This window comes from Balaenoptera musculus, chromosome 5 (genome assembly GCF_009873245.2).
Source record: "Balaenoptera musculus isolate JJ_BM4_2016_0621 chromosome 5, mBalMus1.pri.v3, whole genome shotgun sequence".
In the NCBI taxonomy this organism is placed as follows: Eukaryota; Metazoa; Chordata; class Mammalia; order Artiodactyla; family Balaenopteridae; genus Balaenoptera; species Balaenoptera musculus.
This window is the reverse complement of record NC_045789.1, coordinates 113,678,487-113,703,818: the sequence shown is the minus strand read 5'-3', so window position 1 is coordinate 113,703,818 and position 25,332 is coordinate 113,678,487. Positions and strand designations below refer to the sequence as shown.

General features: G+C 34.4%; 1 protein-coding gene across 17 annotated transcripts in view; it reads left to right on the top strand.

The window, feature by feature from the left end:
* CAMK2D (calcium/calmodulin dependent protein kinase II delta) overlaps nt 1–25,332 on the top strand; it is a 288,328-nt gene that overhangs the window by 243,609 nt on the left and 19,387 nt on the right. For 3 of the 17 annotated variants that reach the window (XM_036852756.1, XM_036852755.1, XM_036852754.1), the window contains exons 13-17: nt 1,735–1,772; nt 3,156–3,188; nt 6,042–6,101; nt 8,057–8,098; nt 10,458–10,506. In XM_036852756.1, coding sequence (XP_036708651.1) covers nt 1,735–1,772; nt 3,156–3,188; nt 6,042–6,101; nt 8,057–8,098; nt 10,458–10,506 — 222 coding nt within the window. The remainder of the gene's footprint in view (nt 1–1,734; nt 1,773–3,155; nt 3,189–6,041; nt 6,102–8,056; nt 8,099–10,457; nt 10,507–25,332) is intronic. The other 14 variants (XM_036852760.1, XM_036852762.1, XM_036852761.1 and 11 more) reach the window with 7 other exon arrangements.

The window sequence follows — 25,332 nt, the reverse complement described above, 5'->3', positions numbered from 1 at the left end:
ACCTCACATTTTCCTTTTCATCATCACGTAAACTAAAAACTCACGACTAATATGTGGATTTGATATTGTTTCTGAATGTCTTAGCATGAAAAGCAAACTTTTTTTTATCCGTCATTTCAAAACCAACTGGTATAACATTAGGCGCAGTTACATCTTATAGTTGATATTGCATTTTAGTTTTGAGTATTCATTCTGTTTCATTGCCAGACATGCTCTTTAAAGTAACTTGTCCATAAGTATATGGTTATAAAGTTGTTTTTATTTTTTCTTTTCTCCCGTTATGTGGAATGTATTTCTTGTGAGGTAAGGTGAATAGTAAGCAAAAGGGACATTTCTGCATCTCCCAGGCCAAATCCCTGCTTACCCTGAATCATTGTCTCCTCTTCGCTTGCTATTGCAATTCCAATTATTCTGAATTTGCTTTCTAACCTATTAACTGCCACAGGATTTACTTAATATTGCTTTTTAGCTCCAGCCACACAGTATTATAGCTAAGACTACTATTTCTTACAGTCTTATTAATAATAAATTAATAGCTTTGTTGCTAAAGACTAAATAAAATTAACATTTTTGTATATTTTAAATAAATTTAAAATTTTATCAAAGTGATATCAAACTAATGGCCCAAATCAAACAGATGTCAGGAAATTACATGTTCATGCAGTTCTATTATAGCTAGGTGTTTCCATTTCAGATACCAAATTCTATTCTGATGTACTTAAATAACTATATATATATATATAAAATTAACATTAAATGGAAGCATAAGTGTGTACTTTGTCCTACATGTTTGTGGATGTTCTACACTTGATCTACTAATTGTCATTGACAGTTACATAATCCGTTCACTGTGTAGGTACCCATTCATAAGTATATTTTTCACTTCACTTTTTAATATACTCAAGGAGTTCAGTGACAGAAGAAATGCTAAAAGCTCCCTCCGAAAAAGTAAAGTTTCATGTAAGACCATGTACTTTAGGAGTTCTCTGATTTAGTTGAAGATTTCATTTTGTTTTCTATCTCGCCTCAAATTTTATGAGTTTTAATTTTTCAGTGTAAAAGGCTTTTGTTTATGACCTTTGTATTCTGATTTTGAAGTATAAGAAAATACATAATACCTTTTTTTAAAGGTCATATGCTAAGCGTTTAAAAAATTTGCTCTAGGTCAATAATATACCATTTCATTTTAAGTATAGTTATTAATATTTTTGTAAAAATGAAATTATCTGATTTCAAATATATATTTATGAAAAAGAATGTTATTTAGCCAGAGCAAATTGTCACAAACGAGTTTTAAACCTCTAGGAAGAGGGACTTAAGTGGCAGAACTGATACTTTTGGTGTGAATGAACATGTAATAACAATCTGTGAGCTGATGGCTAAAGACTTGAAATCAACTTTCTGGATTACAAAAGCATAGTCCAGTTAAAGTTCCAGTATCCTTTTCACAGCCAACAGTGAAATAAAGTCCAATAATATAAGTGGCAAAGTGTCCAATTATATTCAATGAACTAAATAAGAATTTAGTTCTAAATTTGATGTGGCAAGATTAAGAAAAGTGATACTGTATTTCAATGTCCTGTAAGCTCGCGCTCATCAATGTGACCTTGATAACTTGGCATATGTTGGCCATAAATCAGTAAAGGTGGTAGAAGGAAACAATAACCTGTTTTGTTGCCTGGCTGTCGGTTTCTATGGATAACTCGCTAAACTGATTTTACTCTCGTTTTGCAGCAGCCAAGAGTTTGTTGAAGAAACCAGATGGAGTAAAGGTAAGTTAAACAGGTGCTCCTAAACTCATTTCCGACTTTCAGATGCTGGATTATTTTTAAATGTTAAATATAAATTCTAAGTCATTGCAGCTTATACTTTTTATAGTTCCTGATAAAGGATGAAGGTTGAAATATAAAATAATTTAATATACAGGAATGACTAATATTTATACCAAGAAAAGCTGCATTTTTTTCTACTTATTATATATTAAATAATCATGACAGAATAAGACTTTATATGGAGTTACTATAGAAACTGAACGTCTAAATCCTCTCTGTTTTACTACATCCTCAAACTGTCATGGTGACCTGAAAATCCCTGAAAACCAAATGCTTTTCCAAATAGTTATGCTATGTTCTTGAAGGCTGCTGAAATTTATAGCCCACGGGGGGAAAAAAAAAATCAAATCATTGAGTCTAGGAAATCAAAATTCAAATGACTATATTTCTCTGCTTGGGCAGTTTTTATAAAGGTCTTAATTGTTCCTGTTCTTCTATCATAAGGTATTGAGACAGACTTAACATGAATATCCTGAACAAATATTAGAAAAATTTTCCAAGAAAGATAATGGCAGAATATTTTGACTTTCTTGGATTTCTAAACAAAATAATACAGCTTATTTTCTACTGATTCTGTTTTGTTTCAGAGGAATTTACCTTTGATTGAATATAACCTTATACATGCATTATGTTTGTTATCTTTCCAGAGTATTACCTCGATGTTTTATTTCTTTAATCCTTTTCTTTCTCTTCCAATGGCAGACACCTACATTCCTCATGAACACTTCAACGTTCTTGGGAATTAATTAATTTTCTAACGTTTGAACTTGACCCAAAGTCAAGTGGTCAGTTCATTTTGAATATATAACTTAGAAAATCATTTGTCACTTCTTATGTTCATGCCCAGTCATTTCTTCAGCACCTGTCTGTGTGTGATTTGGGAATTTCCAGAGCTATGGTGACCATGCACTTGTGATTCCCGTTAGGTTGGCATTTACCTTTGATTAATTCCTTTCCTCAACCTGTAATATTCTCTTCCTTCTGCTTAGTTTATTCAACTTAAAGTTCAGTAATGACTGTTGATGTCTGCTTTTTTCCCAATGTAACATTGGCGGGAATGTGATATTTTAAATTTTCCAAATGTTTTATTCCCCTGTGTTTTTCTGTATTGTTTGGTGATGCAGAGTTCCCAGTTTCTATTGAGACATTTATTTTCACTACTATCCTTATATAGAAAGAAACATTTCCAGAACTTTTTTCTTCCAGTCAACTTATAGTTCACCTTTAAAGACAAAATTATTCTGTGCTCCATGCTTTGATACTTTAAAAATTCAACCGGTCATATTTTTTTTCTTTTCCTTTCTCTTTGACTGGTCAATTCAGAAAAGGAAGTCCAGTTCGAGTGTTCAGATGATGGTGAGGATCTCTATCTGCCAGATTTCTCCTCCTGTGAAAATTCACACTTAGGAATAGAACAGTCTTATTTGCCTAAGTTAGTGTAAGTGGAGAAAGTATAGGATCATTACAGGTTAATGTTAATTAACTATCAAACACAGTGCCCATGTTCAAATATTATTGTTTTTCTTTGAAATGGAATATTTGGAAATATGTAAAAAGTTTATACCGTCATCCATATGCTATTAAAAAAGTGCAATTTTCTCCTAAAACAGAAGAAACCATGACATAATTAATGTCTATAATTATTGTGAAAAGTGAAGGAACACTATAGGATTATTTTTAAATGGTGATCATGATTACTAAAATAGGAGTGATTCTTAGTTCAGATAAACCAGAATGCATCCACCATGGAGTTTTATAAATTGTGTGAAAGTGATCTTACAAGGTTTCATCCAAGTTAAGAACCTTTGGAAAAAATATTTATTAACCTTAAAACTGAATGAACTCAACACCTGAAAAATAAGAATATCTTGCCCATGCCTTGTAAGCATAGTTCAGTGCATCATTTAAATATCTGGTTTCATTTAATTTTTTTAAATAAAAATACTCTGCTTCCATAACATAAAATAAATACATTTCACAAACAAAAGTGCCAGAGCTCTTGTATATTTAAAAGACAGCTGTGATTGAGCCCATACTTAATATTTGACTCTTTAAAAGGAAGTCCTCCTAGCCTTTTACCTAGAAATTCTCCTATTATTTTAAATTAATCAATATTACAAATACCTTCAAAAGATTTTCTACAGTAAAAAAATCATTAAGCTAATCTTTAACAAAAAAGTTTTTAACTGTACATTTAAACTCAAGTAAAAGTGGTGGTTGAGGGACATATTCATTTAATTCATATTTGCCGTGCCTGACAATAAAGGATGGCTCATCCAGACAGAATGGCCCTCATTTGGAAGAGACGACAGTGTGTGTATGCTGTGTATCTGTGAGTGAATGTGTGTGTGAACGTGTCTGTTGATGTGTGTGCGCTTATACGGATAAGTTTGTGTGCATAGGTATGCCCGTGAGACGTTTCCACTAAAATAAAGCAGTTCTTGGCAACCACAACCTAGGAAAAAAATCAAGTCTCATATCTCAAAACAGAAAAGATCTCAGTATATTCCTCTTTCATTCTTTGCAATCACTGATACAAACTAAATGGAGTATACTAAATACCTGTGGGCTTTAATCTTAAACACTTCTGATCATTTGATAAGAAGTCAGCTGTGTTTTGCCAAGCGCTCTTCCTGAATAGGAAATTATTTGCATGTGTGTCCCTCCTCTTTTCTCATATATTGTGTACTAAAGTGAATACTGAATTTTGACCCTTCTTTAATAAACTCCATTATCTCTTATCTCTTTTTGGCTGTTGCACAAATTTTATGTTAAATTCTGCACACTTCTATTTAAAGAAAAATTTTAAACTATCCACAAAACATAGATTGATGGTCTAATATTTAAAGGGTTATCCAGTAAAGGGCACCAAGTTTTCTCTCTTTTCTTGCATGTCACAGAGTGCAGTGTTATAGTGTATTTAAATAATACTGGTACCAAATAGTCACACAAATAGGAATGAATAGAAAAGCAAAATATTACATACCCAAGTTAATTTTTTGGACCTTCTGTCTTCCTCTCAGTGTCAGTTTCAATATGATTTGTAGGTATAAAATATGAAAGAAAAGAATTCTTAGAAAGTCTAAACAATTAAATTGGTGTAATTGCTTATAAATATTCATTTGGTATTCATTTATTTTATGCAGAATGTTTTTCTCTTTAAGTCCTTAAGTACATTTATACTAAAATTATGGGATGTATTTTTTAGATAATAATATGTAAAGAAAATAACTAGATAATATAGTGCAAGACAATGAATGTTAATTTATATTTGTTTGATAATCACAATGTCATGCATGAGTTTAAGTGAATGTTGATTATTACTTTTCAGTCTTTGATTCTTTAGTAACCAAACTCAATTGTAGTTTCAAGTTGCCACTTGTCAACAAAGAGTCTTCTCTGGGCCATTATAATACTTATTGACCCTCTGAGTTGTTTTCACAAAGTGGCTTCCATAGTGATAATGATCTTTCTTTAAGGTCAAAACCAATTATGTTAAAGCAAGGGAATGGTATTACCAAATAGTCTTCAACAATAGCAGTAATTTGACAGAATACATAGTGTTTTCCTCTCAAACAATTGTGAAAAATAAAGTCATTTTGCATCCAGAATATAGTAAAGAGTTCAATTTGCTCATTTATAATTGAAGATGTATTTTTTAAAGGAGACCCAGACTTATCATTTTAAGATATTTTATTATAAAGCCTGCATTTCATCAGAAGACCTAAGTGTTTAATTTGATACCTACGAAACAAAATGATGATGGCTCCCCAGAGAAAGACAGTCTGTGTGTGACTTCCGGCTCAAGAATCAAATGAAAAAAGGAATATATTCATAACAATGAAAATTGGAAGCTGGGAAACAGAATCCAACCTGAAGAGTATGAAAATGTTTACATTTATTTCATACTCTGACACTTGATTTGAGCTCCATTGAAGCAGCTCTTTGTCTGTTTGCTAAGGTGGCACAGCCAAAGCAGCCAAGTCCGTTTTGTCATTCCACCATCACAGACACAGTCCTAGCCTGGGTGTGACCATCGGAGACTAGAATTGATCATCATTCCTGTCAGTCATCATAGTGTCTTTCACATTCATCTTCAGTGGCTCTTTATTTTCATGTCTATATCTCCACGTAGACATGCTGTGTATAGAGACATTGGCTACCGAGGGGTTTAAGGCATCTCTTTTTCTATTTTCTGCATACCTACAGATAAACAACAAAGCCAACGTGGTAACCAGCCCCAAAGAAAATATTCCTACCCCGGCGCTGGTATACCTGGACTCTTTGTAACCCTTCTTAAGTTCTTTACTGTTTTTGTTGTTTCTCTCATTTGCTTTCACTATATAGATACATACATTTTTTATTTTTTTATTTTTTTGGATTTTGTTCTTGATTTTGCTTTCTGAGATATGAGAAAAGTTCTTTTCTTTTTGTTAAGGTAGTTGTCAAACAGTGTGTTTCTAACATGAGATGACCTCATTTCATTGTTGACCATTGTACTGACGATAGCTGTGGTCTTCAGTTAAAAGTGTTGCATGCTGCCTTAGAAATGCGCTTCGGTTGCTCTTAGCTCTTCTTTTGATGATAGCTCTAGATATGCAAACAGTGGTTTCTTCCTTTCCTGACACAACTGTTGACATCAAGGAGAGCTAAGAGGATTACTGCTAGACAAAAGTAAATGTGGACCTTATTCAGAGTTCCCGTTTCCCTCTTATTACGACAGCAGGGCTTTGTAAGACCTCACTTTCTGAGATAAAAAGGCACTGGATAATTTAAAGCTTTTTGTTTGTTGTGTTTTAAATTAAATTATCACTGTTTCACTTTAATCCAAAGAATGAAATTGCATAGCACAGAGCTTTGAATTATCAGTGGGAATCAGTTTTGTCCATTTCTATCAAATTCACACAATCAGTTTAACACTTTGAGACCGTATTATGTTAAAATTCAAGGTTTGAATACTGGCATTCAATGTGCTTAGTTTCATAATGTTTTCCCCAAATTATTCCATGTTTTGATTTATGAGTTTCAGAAATGTTAATGGTTTTTTACTGTCCTCTGTACTGTTAATTTCAGATGAATGGAAAATGTTAGGGAGATTGTCCCACTAGAGTTAACCAGAAGGGTCAATTTAAAAACATTTAAAGGAAGGACACCTCAAGATAGCAGGTTACTTACTAGCAAAAAAACAGTGTTGATCATACCTCCAGCCAGAGAAGGGAAGAAGGGCAGCAGTAAATATGCTTTCTAAGTACTGCAGCATAAAGTGTAGTGGAGAGGAGATAGTCTAGTGGGCAGAGTGCTTATGATTGAAGAGCATTCTCCATGGGTTGCAGTAACTCCCAGTTGCTAAGACATCATATAATGAAAGTGCCAAGCATGCCGTTGATGTATGGACACTGAATCATTTCTTACATCAGGTATTTGACTGTTATTTTCCACTTGGGAATATTTCTTCAATTTTCTAGTAGAAAGCAATAGGAAAAATAATATTTTCTTCATGGAAAAACATGACTTTACAAACAAATCTTTCATTTAAGTCTATAAAGCAGAAATTTCTTATATATATATATGAATTAACATGGGATTTAACAGCGATGCGTCTCAAATTACAGTGATTATATGATTAGTTCTAGAACTTTTTCAGTGTTTCTCAGAATTTCTTATGGACTTGTGAAATACATTCTTTAGGATAGCCCTTTTTTAAGCGTCGTCCAATGATTCTAGGTTTTCCAAGGGTATTTATCTGTGTATTGTGACACCATAATTCATTCTCAAATTAATACAGCTGAAAAATATCTTCACAAAGACTTTGAGATCATCTCAAAAAGTTCTAATCTCCAGTGCCCTTGGCCAGTTTTCTATGGGACAGATATTAACAGGCTGTTTGTTAAAGAAGAAAGGAAAGCTCTATCTGGTATAGGACTTTGTGAAACAGCAAGTGCCTCTTTAGGTCTCCAAACTTCAAAGCCTTGTCTGTACGCTGATCACGAATAAGGTCTTTTGCATGCTGCTGCTAGGTACTGAGGTGCTGTATCTCATGGGCTCACCAGGGAGATCTTTCATCAGAGATCTTGTCAGCTGCAACCTCTGACAGTAGTTAACATTGCTTAAGCTCTTGTCACTATTTAGTTGTGTCAGCTGGCTCACTCGGTTCTGTCCCTGCACTAGTTAAGAATGTACTTACCAATGCGAACTGTTTCTTTCTCTATTTTGTTCTCACTCAGGAGCCCCAAACTACTGTAATCCACAACCCTGATGGAAACAAGGTATTCAGAAAGAATCAACATCATCTTGCTTTAATAAGATTACACATCTCATCAAATATTCAAAGCAAAATTAATTCATAGTCTCAAACTAGGAAAGAAAACCCTTACCCTTTTCTAACCATACTTTCTTTTGGGCCTAATTTATCTGGAACTATACACATATTTCTTTGAAAACAAAAATGAATGACATCGGGAAAGAGAAATGAATGGTGCAATTAGTCAGGAAAAGTCCAGTTAACAAGTCTATATGTCAAGATGACTGTGTATCTTAAACAATTCCATCTGGTTTTTTCCCCCCCATGCCTGTCTGCATTGTACTTTAGATGTGTTCTGCATGAAATTTTAGAATTTCTTGCTATATCATTCCACTGTCTTCAAAAAAATCAACTTGAGTTCATAGTTATTTGTTTAAATTTAATGTTGCTTTTGAATTTTATTCATTCTGTTGTCATAGTGTGCTTTGTTTTCTTTTAATTCCCTGTTGTTTGTGGTGTTTTTGTTGTTTGACATGGACTTGAGGATAATCAGGGAGTTTCACTTCTTGTGAAGTATGTTTGTTTTTGTTGAATTATATGCATTTCAGTAACAGACATGTAACTGCTTATCCTGAAAGAAGACTATGATGTTTCCTATCCATTGTAAATTGTTTGCATAGCAGGTTAACTAAACAGTACTTGTATACATATCCGTAGGATGAAAGGAGGCAGTTCCCGAACGTATTCCATCTTTCTGCTTTGTTACTTCTCATCCATTATTATATCTCTAAGGGGAGGGAAAAATACTTCATCAGACTTTTCTCAAATTTTAAGTATAGTCATGGGTCTTACTTTTCCTTACTCTTATCTAGTGTTAAAGTCTTAGAAAACACATTTCCTCTGGTCTAACATTTAGTTGGTCAATATTAAAATCACTAAAGTAAAAAAACATGAAGTGTTATGTTCCTTAATATGAGATGTATTTTACAGTCATGACACTTAAAATGTTCCAAGTCCCTAAAAGACTTGAGGTAGTCAAGAGCATCACACATGTGAACAATTATTTTCAATATCATTAGCAAGTGAAAGACCAAGCATAGCAGCTGGAGTGGACACTTCGATAATTCTAGCTATGTCATTTGTAAGAGTTGTTGCATGATATTTCCTGCTTACATGAATTAGTTTATTTTTACAGTGCATGGGTTTATCCTCATCTTGAGTTTAAATTTGAATACTAGGTCACATTAAGAAACGCATGAAGACTCTGCTTTGGTTTTATGTTGTGGAGACTCTGGATATATCTTTAATTAGTCTGTCCCTTTGGATTAAATATTATATATCATAGTTGTATAAATTGATCATTTTTTTGAATATTGAATCTCTAAAAGTACACTAATGTTTGCATCATTTTCCAAAATTTGTTTTCATTGCTGAACACATAGCTATTGATTAGAAGTTTCCAATTTTTTTTGGCAGTAGCCTTTAATCACTCCAAGTAGAAAATTGTGTCTTTCTTATGAACATTACTAAATTTCTTTGCTAGAAATATTTTATTAATACATTATTAATGGAAAAATTTGTCAACCATTTTAAGGAACGTGTCTTAATACTGGCAGTTACAGTGTCCTTTTAACTGTGCTTATTAATCTGCAACTTCATTTGTAGTTTTACAAAGAAATAGCTTTGTCTTTTCATTATGGGAGCAAGTTTCTTATCAATAAAGCCAGTTTCTAATTTAGAAATGAATGAAAAAAATCTGATTTTTCCTTGAAAGTAAATTATTCGTATAATTCCACTGTGCTGATCACAAACATGGAAATTCTTCTTGAAAGCACCTTCACCATATCTCAGCTTCTTCGTCGAATGATTCAATTAAATGCTTTTTCTCTCTACAAAGAAGTCAGGCTGATAAATAGCCTATAAATTTACTGCTTGATACAGTGCCTTACACAAAGAAGGGACTAATTACTAATTAATTGGGGATAAAAAATATTGTTTTTTAAGGTTCAAATTCATTAGGCTAATATATTCAACTTCTCATAAATACTTAGAGAAAGCACACCTTATGGGGCACTGTAACACAACACATCCTTACACAGCTCTTAAAATAAGTTGCATACTTTGACTGCTTCTACAAATCACCTTGATTTATCATGCTTCGGGGATTAGGCAACCAGAGTACTCCCTTTTTGAAACTTTTGCAACATTTGACATTTTATTTCTGTTAAAACCACGTAACATATTTGTACATTTGCATGTCGGCATATGCGCACAGCCTGCTGAAGAATTTTGCATGATATGTATATCACTTGCCAATTTTTTAAGAAAAAGAAAAGTCAAGCTATTCATTGTTTGCAACTTTAAATATGTTTTCTTCTCAACAGGAGTCAACTGAGAGTTCAAATACAACAATTGAGGATGAAGATGTGAAAGGTATGATTAAACCAGAAATAGAAAATCCCAACTCAGAGTTACATATATATCAGAAGAGAAGTATTTGTTTCAAATAACTAATAAGTTTAGGAACTAGGCCTATTCTGAGACACAAAAATAATTTTCTTTTTATAAGTGCATTATTATTTTAATTATATGTACTGATTTTGTCCATTTTTTATTCACATTATATTCTTTTCTCTGTCTTTAAACTACAGACAACATGTGGTATATTCAAGGACATTGTGATTTTAAACTAGTAATGAATGTTTGGGATCATAATATCAAATTCTAAATATATCAGTCAAAAGGTAATACAAAAGGTATATGTATGTCTAGAAAACAACTTATATTCAAGAATAGGGCATGAGAATAACCATTTTTTAAAACTTTCAGTAGTCTCAATTGGGTTTCAATGAAATTCTGCATTTGGCAGCCTTTTAAACCTAGATTTTCATGCACTTGTCTAATATATTCTTGATCTCCATTCAGTTCATTTGCCCAGGTTCTCTTAGCTCCATATATGAGTCATTGCCAGCATTTCTCTCGACATCTTCTCAGTGCCTCTGCACATACATACTAAACACACATTTGCCATCAGTTTTCTTCTTTTTGGTCTCCGGGCTGTTTTTTTTTTTTAACATCTTTGTTGGAGTATAATTGCTTTACAATGGTGTGTTAGTTTCTGCTTTATAACAAAGTGAATCAGCTATACATATACATATATCCCCATATCTCCTCCCTCTTGCGTCTCCCTCCCACCCTCCCTATCCCACCCCTCTAGGTGGTCACAAAGCACCGAGCTGATCTCCCTGTGCTATGCGACTGCTTCCCACTAGCTAGCTATTTTATATTTGGTAGTATATTTAAGTCCATGCCCCTCTCTCACTCAGGGCTGTTTTAGAAGTGTTAATTTTGCTGCCATTGTTCATGCAGTTTTGTATTCTTATTTTTTTAATTTAGTATACGTAACTACAATTCCTACAGGCCACTTGTCTAGAAGCCATTCCAGAAAAAGAATGGTAAAAACAGGGATATTTAAAACAGAAGTATTAAAGGAAAAGAAGTATAAAACAAATTCAGAGAAATGATCCATCAGATAATTAAACATTATCTGGAAAGATTATTACCTAATAGTATCCCCATAGGCTTTAATTCTGTAGGTAGCTTAGTAAGATATAATTTTGAAAAATTGTATTCATGTTATAGAATAAAGAACCTGGAAATTCTCAGGTCAAGGAGACATATAGGCTATTTAAGAAATAAAAATGACTATAGACCACAAGTTACTAGTCACCTCTGCTGACTTCTTCCTCTTTGGTCATACAGAACAGCTGACACTTAAAATGTAGTCTCTATTTAGATTACTAGCACACTGACCTAACTTTGCTAGAGGTAGTCAGTCATTATTTACAGTGGAAAGGTGGATAGCTGTGTCGAGGATTTTATTTAGTAGATCTATTTTTTTTTAATTTATTTATTTTATTTTTGGCTGTGTTGGGTCTTCGTTGCTGTATGCGGGCTTTTCTCTAGTTGCGGCGAGCGGGGGCTACTCTTTGTTGCGGTGCGCAGGCTTCTCATTGCGGTGGCTTCTCTTGTTGTGGAGCACGGGCTCTAGGCGCGAGGGCTTCAGTAGTTGTGGCACGTGGGCTCAGTAGTTGTGGCTTGCGGGCTCTAGAGCACAGGCTCAGTAGTTGTGGCGCACGGGCCTAGCTGCTCCGCGGCATGTGGGATCTTCCCGGACCAGGGCTTGAACCCGTGTCCCCTGCATTGGCAGGCGGATTCCCAACCACTGCGCCACCAGGGAAGCCCTAGTAGATCTATTCATCTCCCTCTTGCCTCTGAGCTAAAATTTGAACTGAAGTAATTTTATGAATCACTGATGCCAGTCTTATTAGATAAAGAGATTTTTTTTCAAACAAATAAGCAGATGTGCCATTTAGCTTTCCCAATGATTCAGAAAGCATCATCTTTACAAGTATTTTGGAGTCATTAGCTCTTTCACCCGAACAAAATGTTTATATGACTTTTTACATTCTTCTCCTGAACAGGAATCAAAAAGAAGAAATAACCTGTGCATTATTCACTGGTGAGACTGAATCTTTAAATAACTGAATAAAATTAGGAGAATACCAACACCTCACTGTATGCAAGTCATCCTCTGAGGAATATATTTATTCTTAGGTGATTACAAGCAGGGTTTTAATAAGTGGTCTTTCTCACCTGAATTGGACTCTTCCCTATACTACATATTGGCTTAGGATGATTGCTATTGACCTGTGTAAATGTCAATATATAAACAGAGTCCCTGACAGTCTCACCTTATAGCTTATACTTATTTGGTGAAATGGAATTATATCAGAACTTCTCAACAGTTCTTCTCTTGAAATCACAATGATACGGGTTTCATCTCACCACTGGGATTTCCCAAATTGAGACAGTATTTGTCTTTATAGTTATGCTGAGTCTACACACACCAGATGTTAGAGAAATTAAGTGTAATATTGAGATCAAAAGAAACGTCCAGTTGATAAGTGAGCCCAAAGTGCCTTGGTTCCTTTCCTTAAACTCAATGAATAAATTTTTCAAGTGTCTGCTTTATTTTCCTAGGGTGGATGTGGCCACAGAGTCATATATGTGTTAGGCCTCATTTGTGTTCTTTTTAAGACTCATACAGCCTTTTGGTGGTTAACCTTTTTAATATTGAATGATATCAGAAAACTTTAAGACTTAGAAGATCCTTTGAAAGATCACCCAGGCCATCATTCTTACCGTAAGACAGGTGGCACATAAAACTGTCATAAATGTTTTTGATACATATATTATGGTGGTGATAGGCTTGTGTGGGAATCTCTCCATTTATTAGTGCACTGTCTTTCAGAAAGACCCTCGTATATTTATACACTTGAATGACTGTACTCTTTTCTCTTTACCTCAGAGTTTGCCATAGCTCTGAATAGCCTGGTAGGGAATGTGTTTATTGTCCAGCTCTGTTAGAACCCAAAGTTACACATATATCCAACATCTAGGAGCTCACAAAGACCAATGAATTATATCCCCTGACCAAAACCACACCCTCGCTACAAAACTATATCCTATCCACAAAATTGCATGTCTTTCTTCGACACACACGCTTTCCAACTCTATCGTTTCTGTATACAACCTTGTTATCAGGGTGAAACACCACAACTTTTAACATACTCTTAAAGGTGTATTCCCCTCCATGCAGCCACACGCTCCGTTCCTTCCTGCTGGTCGTCCCCCCTGACACCAGCACCTCGACTGGCATCGTTTCGTGGTGGGGTATGGATCCCTTGAACACCATATTGCATGCTTCCCCTGCCCGTGTGGTGCACATTCCATCCCGTCCCTGAGGACCAACCTGGCAGGGACAGGTCTACCTCCCCTCCACTGTAAAGAAACACGGGGAGGGGGAATTAAAACATCATGGTGACCTAACCGGAGGAAGAAATGAGGTGAACCAACAACAGGGTACCCTTTTCTGGCCTCTTCTGGAGGAAAAAGGTAGAAAGACTACCAACTGTCAGAGGAGGAAGAAAGCAGAAGTTGTAGTAGATTAATGGTCCTTTCCATTCAGTGGAACCTAGAGCACCTAGAGAGCCGGGATTTGGGGAAGACCCATTTTCCTTGAACTCTGCTTATTAGTTTCCATTCAGAATGGCCTTTGGCTTTCAAGAGGCCCTGGTCCCTGTCACCCTTGATTTGTATCTAAGCTATCTCAATTTCTTCATTCATTCAGGGAATGTTTACTAAATGTCTACTGTTTGCCTGAGCTCCACGTCTTCTCTTTGTAAACTAGTTTTATTCAAGAGCTTTCAACACCTCAGGCAAAACATTCTTCTGTGTGCTTTATATGAATCTTCTGTGCTATCATTTAAGCCATTTCTCACATTTAATTCAATAAATATCAGGAAAACTTACTGAAAAAGTGAGACCCAAGGTAAGTGTATTTCATATCTAAACGTCCTTTTATTTTCTTTTTCTTAAAAACCTTCAGCATTGAGTTATAACCACAACATTTTTCTGCCCCAACTCACAGTCACCCTAAGGGACTTGGCGTTGTTTTACAGGTCCTCTTAAAAAGCTTCTGGTCCTGTGTTTTCTTTCTCCAAGGCAACGTATTGACTTCCTAGTGTTGACCTTGTGAGCAGCTTCCTAATTTTGTCCTGTCCTCAACCCAAATATTATCTCTGACGCTACATCAATAAATTCAGTGTAACAGAGAGATACTAATAGTTTAAAAACAAATAAGCATCTTAACGAAGCATAGTTATTACCATAGAAGCACTGTGATAATAACAGGCCATTATACACTTAAAAAAAAAAAAAAGTTTTCTATTAGAATTTATGGTGTTTTCAAAATATGATTTTTTTAGGTCCAAAATTAATAAAATAATCATTCCATTTTGAATATATGTCTAGTAATTCACTAATTTCAGGTGTTGTCAAACAGCTGGCGTTAGTGGCGTTTCGTGAGTAGACGGCAGTGCTGGCGGTACTGCTCTCAGTGGGTGTGGGTGTCCCTAAAGTGGTCCTTTTGACGCTGTATACATGTGAAGACTGTCCTTTGGTTTGTGGCTATAGCCACGGTTCGCAGGGCCTGTCGCTGTGTGCCACAATGTCTCTCCACCTCCTAGCCTGCCCAGCACCCTTGCTCAGAGTCAGCTACTTCTTCCTGATGCGTGCACATCAGTTTGGTTCATTTACTGCTCTTTCACAGGATGCCAGAGCTGTGCAACCCCTGTCGACGTTGGGCTCCTGTGTGCCTTTAAGTGATCTCTGTCGCTCATCCTGCTTCCGGCATCTCACTTCAGCTCAGCATTCAGCAGCTGCTTGGATCTCTTGCTGCATTTCATCTTTCTTACAGCTCTAGGCCGGTGGGGCTCTGTACCGCAAGCAGAAATGTATTGCAGAAATGTGAGACTGGCTGCATGTGGGGACTTCATGCTTGTTTATACTCTTTTTCCTTTTGCTGACAAGTAGGTGATGGTAATGAAGCTGCGTAGAATGTTTGCATAAGGCCCAGTTTAAGGACACAGGTATTGACAGCTTTATCTCTTGACTGGAGGCAGGTATATGATGACACCTGGATGTCATGGTCTCAGCTAATCTACAGAATCACTTGATTCGTGAGCTTTTTGTGATCTGGACACAGATCACAGTAGTGGACAGTAGTGTCTTCTGTAAATCTGGACAGTAGTGGACAGTGTGATGACTAAATACTCAAATTCTACTGTTTAGTGCAAATCATCGTTTCTGTGTAGGCTTCCCTGGGGCAGAGGACCGCTTGATGCCAGTCTCCTTCCCACCTTAAGCAGTCTGTAACTCAGCACTTGCCTTGCATGCATTTCTTACTTCAAGAGAATCTGCAAATTAAGAAACTCTTGGATATTTTATTTAAGGACTTTTGATGATTATGTCATTCCGTTAGATTGAAAGTGTCTTAGAAGACCTGTAGTGCAGTGTACAGTAACTTCTTTTAGGTTTCTAATCCAAACTTTGATTTTTAAAAAGGTTTATTTAGAAAAATTCTTGTCTGCATGTGTGTGTCTACCTGTTGATCTTTTAACTTTTAGATCAAGATCAATAACTCATAGGACTGATGCAGAATTCATTCCATTCTACCACCGATGTAAAATTACTTCATTTTCTCTTTTTTTTTCCCCCACATTCCTTTATTTTACCCTCCGCACTCACTCTGTTTTTCTCTTTACTCTTTGCCTTCTGTGAGATTTGAATCTTAAATTTGTCAGTGATAGCCTCAGGCTTGTTTAGCCCTGCTGACAAAATATGGGGTCAAGAACTCTTGCCAACCCCAGGTTAAAACAAAGTCTGAAATCAAAACAAAACAAATGAAACCAACCAACAAAAGCATGTAGCTACTCATTTTATCATTAGAGAAGCGTAGGCTCATTCTATAGTAATACCCTTTCTCAGTTCTAAGTTTTTATAAATGGCTTTTTTAGCAAATTTGCAAAAAATTCTCATACACTTTTAGAAAACTCCACAGGGAAATAATGTAGCATGATTTTACTAAATACTGCATAAATTCTAAAAGCATATATGTTATAAGATTCTTTCCATCAGTTTCCAAATCTTGATTAAGCTACCAGATTTTCAACTTTGAATTTATTTTAAAATTTAAGAGTTTAAAAATCTAACGTTTACTATTCATAGATATTACTTTATATGGCAGTTACTATAGGAGGTAATCAGACTACTAATTTATATAATCAAAAATTTCATGGTCAACAAGATCTAATTTACATTATAATATAGTTGCATATATTGAGTGTTAAGACTTTGCTCTTTTCACGCATCTATTTTTCCCATTACCTGATAAAAATTTAATAAGCTGCTAAATTTAACATGTGCAAGGTTTAGAATATTTTATTACTCTCTCTGTCTCCTTTTATCTTTTTTTTTGGATTATAACTTTATTACTTTTTTTAACTGAGGTAAAAAAATATTATCAAGGATCTGATTGGAATCTAGAGTCTACACTGTTTCTAGTTCCAGCTTTTATCCAACTTGCTTTAAGCAAGTTGCATAACTTCTCTGTGGCTCAGGTTTCCCCAGGTTACAGAATTTAGATGATGAAATCAATAATACAGAGTTGCAAGTTTTTTTTCCTACCCCACTTTAATGCAGTACTATTAAATGATTGTTATAAGGTCTCATATTTTTAAAATATGTGCAATTATACATTGTACAATAATATATAATAAAGTAATATATGTTAATAATATAAACTATTCAGAATAACTATAGAAAGATAGTTAATTCAAAGTTGAATTAAATCACTGGGCTCATAGGAATAAATCACTGCAGTTTTAGGGAATGTTATTACAATGGGAAAAAATTCTCTGCTAACCTGTGTATCCAAAGTTATTATAGTACTAATGGACTGTAAAATTAGTACTTTAACTACATTCCAGTAAGAGTTATTATGGGGTTGTATTCCATGTTTTTAAAGTATCTACTATATAAAATTACTTAATATCTAGAATTACTGTTTGACCTCATGAATTTCTATGCAGAAGTTAAATCATAATTATTTGTTTTTATTAACTATGAACTTTATAATTCTGAAATTATTTATTAGAATAAAATAATTACTTTAGTGAAATACTATGTCCTCTGCTGAGTTTTTATTATTTTCTATGAATTAAACATATCTAGAAATTATGTGAAATTATATGTTTGTATCCCTTAGTGATTCTTCTTGTCAGTGAAATGGCCTTAGGTGTTTTTTTTTTTTTTTCTGGTATGGATTTCTGCAGTATAATTCCTTTGATTTTCTCAGGAGAAACTAGGTCTAAAGTAGTCAAAGAAATAAATCTTAGTCCTGTGCATTTTTAAATTCATTCTACCAGATTATAAGTCATTCAATTTCAGACCAATATGTTAAATGGAGAACTAAGATATTACAGGGAGAAGCAAAAACAGCATTACTGAATGAAGGCACTTTATAGAAGAGACTATCTAGAAGTAAAGGGTTTTTATTTATTTGCATTTGGAATAGTATTTTCGTTATTCAGTTTAGCGCAACAAATGTTCCGTGGGCACCTGCAGTGTAAGGTGCGCTACGGAGGCGCTAGCCACGCTTCTTGCCCTCATGAGTAAGTCTAGAAAAGATAAAGATGATTCTGCATGATAATGTACCTTCTTTGTTTCTGGCTTGTATCCAGATAATTCTAAAACAAGAATAATATATTCATTGAAAAACAAACATAAGGACATAGCTACAAATAGTCATACGTGAGCAAATACAGAACATTTCAGATGCATGTAACACATGTAATTCCTAACAAAGAGACCTCTATTTGAAAAATTCGGATTCAATTAGTTTTTTTAAAAAGATCACTGAACACCTACTATGTACTAGATATGATAGACTAGGCTGAGGCCAAAAAAGCTTACCGTTTCCCTCAAGGAGTTCTCAGTCATGTAGTACATTCTTTAATGAAATTATATCTGCTGGTCCATTTCCCCAATGAATGGCTATTTTTGCATTAAAATTTTATTCTATGTTAAAGAAAGTTTCTTCCAAGGTACATGAATGTTTATCCTTAACACTTAGTGAATTAGGTAGTCTATCTTTTCTTTGTTTCTTTTGAGATGTAATAGTGTAACATTTTTCCCTTGGTCAGTGTTGTTAAGTAGAATGTGCCAGTCCATCATATGAAAAGTAGCATCATATTTGGTACAAAAAGACAGATCTAGTTATAGGTATTGCTTTTTTTTTTGTCTCCTCAATTTTGCTCATATACCCAGTCTATCAGCAAATCCTACGGGTTCTCCCCTCAAAGTACACTCAATTTATTTTTTAATTGACTACTCCTCACTAACTCCATTTCCGTCACCCTGGTCCACAAAAGCATCATTTGCCTACATTATTGACATGACTTCTTAGCCAGTCTCCCTGCTTTGGTATTACCTGTTTATGGTCTATTCACAACACAGTAGTCAGAGTAATGCTTTTAAAATATATCAGATTATGTCTTGTTTCCATTGGCTGCCAATGTCATTAGAATGGATTATAAGGCCCTCAGTGATCAGGACCTCCTCCAGCTATACCTCCCTTTACTATCTGACTTCATCTGCTATTAGATGTCTCAGGAACACTATCCTGATACGTATCAAGCTGGTTGCTGCCTCGGGGCCTTTACACTTGCCATCCCCTGCCTAATATGTCCTGATACAGATTCCATGTGCTTGCTGCCTCTTCTTTTTTTTAGTCTCTGATCAAGTGTTACCCTCTCAGATCTTCCTTGATGACCCTGTTTTAAATTGTTTCCCTCCAAATCCAGTGCTCCCATTCTCTTTCTCTGCTTTCCTTTTCTCCTAGTATTTATCATTATCTGGAATATGGATTTTACTTATTTGCTTACGGTCTCTCTCCCCCTACTAGGATATAAATTTCTTCAGGGCAGAGATTTTTGACTGGTTTGTCCACATTTATATCCACAGTATCTAGACCAGTGTTTGGCAAGAGTAGGAATAATAAGTATTTAATTGATGGAGGAAGGAAATAAGATAGAAATCAACCATGCCATGTCCTAATAGTCACTAAAAAGACTAGAATTCTCTAAAAGTTATGATCACATCTCAACTTTTTATCTCCATAGGTTTTTGTCCACATGTTCCCTGCCCCCACCCATAATTTAGAAACTAAAAATATACAAAATGAAAATTTCAAAAGTAAGTCACAGGATCCTCTTTCCTGTTTGGATGGAGGATGTGTTTTGGTGTCAAAGATAGTAGATTTGAATTACAGCCCAGCCCTTTATGAGCTAAGCAATCCAGCTGCCCATGTAAACCTCTCTGAGTCATATTGTGTACAGTGGAGATAATGATGTCTCAATACTTAACCATTTTTTACCTTCAAAAGTAAAAATTTCGTATGGTTCAAACCTAACAATAATAACAATAACAAAATGTAGTCATGTTAACTAGAGATAATATTTGTTAAATGCCTGGCCCATGATAGTCAGCAAAATTAATTATATTAATTCTGGCCGTTCTTTCCTAGGAGTACATGATATAAGCACAGAGGTTCACTACTAAAAGAGTCCATAAATCTAAAGGGACGTGTGATTTTTATTGTAGCATCAGTGTTTCTATTTTCTAAGCCATTTATTTTGATAAGTGGGTAAACATCTGTAAACGTTAAGACCCACAATATAGAATCCAGCCAATCTACTTACATAAGCAAACAAAGAAGCTGCCCAAGTACAGAAAATAAATTCATATTTGGTTTAAAACCAAAGCCAATATTTTTAAAAAGCTTTTATTAAGGTAACAGTATTATTTTAATTTGTCATGAATTTTAAACAATTAGATTATTTTAATTCACTGTTTTTTTGCTTCCATGATATCATGTAGTAGGCACTTAATAAGTTAGTAAATTAATTGTGAGGTTTTTGCATTAAGTTAATTTTGTTTGAACTCTTAAAATTTTTGAGTTTAGAGACATATTTTGTTTTTAATTAAACATAACATTTTAAGTAATGACTCAGTCTTTCCTCATTTAAACTGATCCTTTTTTCCCTGGATGTTTTCACGTATTTTGAAAACTTGGCTTATTTTGAGTATGTCTTGATTATCACTGATGAGAATAAAAGAGAAGTATGTAGACTGATTGTTTTCGACAAAAGTAAAATACATATTTTAAAAGGAGTGTATCTATGCCAAATTCTCAAGCAAACTATCTCAAGAACCATAACATAAAATGTCCTTCTTGGAGACTGTGATTAGCCAGTTCAGTGTTTCCTCAGAGGGAAACTAAGCATCTTGACAGAAGTTAACAGTTTAAGTGTGAAAGACCTATTATTTGTTTGTTTTTGAAGTAATTTATTACAGGATTATTGGTTTCTTCATTAACATCACTACATGTGGTTATTTACACTATGTCTATCCAGCAAAACACAGATGGCAAATGTTAAGGAGAGAATTTGGGATTTTAGGGAAAGTTTAAGTAATAGACAAAAACCCATCATCACTATGTGTTTTCAAATTTAAAAGAAAGAAAATAAAGAAATTCTGCTTCAGAATGTCATTTGTTTTCAATTTGAACTAGAGAATGTTTTCAATTGGGGAAAATAACTTGCTGTGGTGGTGTCTATTTTGAGTACAGAGTATTTTTACTCTCTACTTAGCCTAGTTTACTGAGAATTATAGTATTCTAATTTTAAAAAAAATTGTATACTATTACATTGTATAGAGTTACGGTGAACAAAAATGTAAAGATACTGCTGAAGAATAGAGAATTACCTCTGAAAATCTTAACAGTCTCGAATGACAGAAAAGACAGCTTACTTTAAAGAGACTCCAGTGATTTTTTTAGAGGTACTGTGACCAGTGTAGAAACGGTATGAGCATATGAGATTGTGTTTTTAAATCTCTTCAGGAAATAGAAGTTCTTCATTTATAACCTTTATAAGTAAAAAAAAAGATTAGACTAAGATGGAACTTACTAACGCTATTTAAATATATGAACAGTTAATAAAAATGAAGTGTGGTGCTTGCTTGTTTGTTATGGAGGATAAAACAAACAAAACGTTTGTTTGGGATGAATGTATAAGCTCCTGTATCTGAGTTGGTAAGGTCCTTAGAGTCTGTACTAGAATTTTCTAACATGAACAGTGTTGTGAATTATTGAAGAATTTCCTCTTCAGTGGTTTGTGATGTGTTGTATAATCTGCCTATGCAAGTGCTAAAGATAACCTTTATAGGCATTCTAAGTGGTCTGTCCCCCTGGAACTTCAAGTTTCTAAGTGTGGACTGTTAATTACTCATCAGATAACCTGAGTGGTGTCTTTGATGAATGTTCATCTTTTATATTCAACAAGTAATGGAAAAAAAGTATTTTATACTCACAAATATGTATCTACTATGTTACATTTTATGATAATTTACATTTATAATATATCCTAGAATAAATGAAAGCAACAGTAATATGTTGTTAGTTCTGAAATACATAGTTCATAAATGTAATTCTTTCTATACTCACATTGATTAAAACAAGAATAACTTTACTGGTCTTGTAAAATTTGGCCAAGATATTCCAACAAGTACTTGTCAACAGGAAAAAATAATGCACAATCTAAAAGTTGAGAGTTATGTTTTGTTCGAGGACCTTACTGAGGACTATGGCTTGGGAGGCAGCCTCTCAGATAGCTCTGAGGAAGTGTCCCAAAGAGGTAAGGGAGGAGCCAGGGTATGTAGGAGTTTTTGCTGAAAAAAAAAAAAAAATTAGTGGAACATCAAAAGATTACTGCTAATCACACACACACACACAAAAACAGACATCTCAAGTTAGTGAATTTAGTGCTTTGCTATATATGGGAAGATGCAAGCATCTGGGCTCATTGAAATCATTCCTTTGATATTCATCTTAACTATCTAGGGCCAGTATCCTTGTTTTTTCCATCTTGAATCCCCCTCAGGGTGCATCGTCAGGGGTGGCTGCAGGGGCTGATGTCTTAATGGCAACAACATTCTCGTACTTTACTGAACTGGTAGGCAACATTTTTGGTCCACATACTTTTAAATCAATTCTCTAAGCTGAATTTAGATCAGAATATCCCAGAGCTAAAGTGGTTATATAGTGCCAGTGTGAGGTATATCACTTTAATAAAAAGCATTAGCCATGAAAACTCATTTAAGAATTTTTGGTCTGATAAGATATTTTCACCCTCCCAAATTAAGTTTTGAAAAATGTAGTAACTAATCACAGAAATGACTCTTGGTCCTAGGAGTCTTGTCACTGCTCTCTGTCAAATGCATGGGGACATGAGAAGAGTTACAGGAATTCACATCTTTTTGTGAATGTGTGTGTGTGTGTGTGTGTGTGTGTGTGTGTGTGTGTGTGGTGAAAATGGGAGGTTATTTTCCTCCAGACCTTAAGTATGTCTTGCAAGTTGTGATAAGCCATTATAAATTTATCCAGACTGACTACTGCTATGCCTTTTCAATCCATGGTCTGACATCTCAGAAGGCTATAATAATCATCAGATCATCAAAGTTAGGCATATAGGCACATATATTACATCGAGCCCTGGCCTTTGGATCTACAATGCTGTAGACAAATGCATTATACAGTTGACTTATCAAGAGAGTCTATTAATTTCCCATAATTTTCCAAATTAAAAACATTCCTTAACTATAGATACGTTATTTGTTCCATTAACTTTTTTCAGTAGTTCCCTAATTTACTATTGATTGTAGATGCTCTAGTTCTTTTGAACAATGTGTGGTGTGACTGGGTTCTATGTCATATTTTGTGAATTGGCCTCTCTTTTTTCCACTTTACTAAACCTAATCTGCTCTTGCAGTTTCCATTCAATGATTCTGGAAGCATGGATTGGATAATGATAGACTTTGCAATGAAAGTTGCTGAAGATGAGAATTAGCTAGAAAGCATGGAATTACAATGACAGCAGACGCTGCTGCATATTCTTGAGCAGTAGTAAGATCTGCTGTTTTCACTTGTCAGTCTCGTCAAGGGAAATGGGTCACAATGAGATGAGTATTATTTAACACTTACAAAGAAGTGAAATGATGTTCTTATAGTTAAAATATCTGTATAATCTGTACAGTGGTGGGTGAGGAAATTGCTTAGTGTCAACCTCATTGAAGCAAACACTGGTGTGAGAAATACTGAAATGCGGTTAGGAACTTGTGTGAACCTGGAAACAAGGGGAAAAGACCTTAAAAAAATATATGGGACTTAATAAATGTAGTCACAGAATAACATTTTTTTATACTCTAACTGTAGTCAGCCTGGGTCTTTCTCAAAAAAATCCAAAGACATCACACTTCAATTAATTTTGGTGGATCTTTTTGTTTTTTATTTTTGCTTTTTGCAAAATGAGCAAAGATAGTGGATAGCCTTCTAGGCTCCTCCTGCATTCTTGGTCCAAGGGAGCGCTCTTGAATCTACCAGTTAAATTATTCAGGAAAGTGTAGTTATAAATAAACTTATCTAAGCATATAGTGAATTCTGTTTTTCATTGAAGTCAAATTTTATACTTTTTATAAAGGAATAAGTTACTTAAAAGAAACTAAGTTAATTAAAAGCTGAGCAACAGCAGTAGAAATCATTGAAAAAAATAAAAGCCTACACTCACGGCTGCACAAGATTTTAACCCTTCTCAATGTTTTATACTGCCTATCCATACTGAGGACAGAGCATGAGCAGGTTGGCATTTACTTTTGACCTGAAAGATACATGCCCTGTTTTGTCTAATATCATGTAAAATTGATTGGAGGGGTTAGTTGGAATCATTACAGTTCCAAGATTTGGGGAAAGCTGGATTTCATTCACGACAAAACAAGCCCCCCAAAAACAAGGCAAAAAATAACTTTCCAAATATTTAAAAATCCTAAGTCTCATTCTCTCTTTTCTTAGTCTGATTTTTCTTTCGAGACAATAGTTTTGACCATCACCTTGGTTCTACAGTGGAAGAAAGAGATACCTCTTGAGAATGCTTAGTATTTCTCTTGTCATGCAAATATATACACCTGATGCCCGGAGACTACAATTTTAATCTTAAATCTAAGCAGTTGATATGAATCTTTGAACCAGTTTCTTAAAATCTTTTTTTTTCCATGTCATCAACTCTTAACTGGAAATGGTACTACACCTATCTAATTCATAAAACATCTTAATACTTAGAATACTCAATGGTATTCATAATGTTGTCCTATTTCTAGCTTCTGCAAGTCAGCTGCAGGTGGCAGAAAAGTTACCCAATTACTTTAATGTGGATGGACTGAATTCTTTCATATCAGCAAATGTTCTATATAACTATATATAGCTTCTTTAGACCCTGAAACTTTTATGTAAGCCATTTTTAATGAAAATCTTTATAAATACTTTACACATCCTTTAATCTTTTAAAAAAATAGTAAATATTTTTTTCATCTTCAGATTCAGACTCATCTTAGGAATGACACAGCCATATTTTGTAACCCAATGATACCTTCACAAACCTTTTTAAAAAATCTAAACCTATTTTCACTTACACTAAATGATCGCAATGCCAGACTTTTCTGTTCTTAAATATTTGTTAATCATTTATTGTCAGACCATAGCAATTTAACAGGACTAAGACTAATAGTACTTCCCCAATTAACAATCTATGCCTTGAAACTAAGAGTAGTTAGGTTTTTATAGAGCAAAGTACAAAGATGATTTGAATAATTTATTTTATCTTTTAAATCTTGAGGGCCTCTAGCAATTAAAAGGCTGAATATTGGTGTTATTGAACAAGTGACTTCTGGATAAGTGAGCTTTAC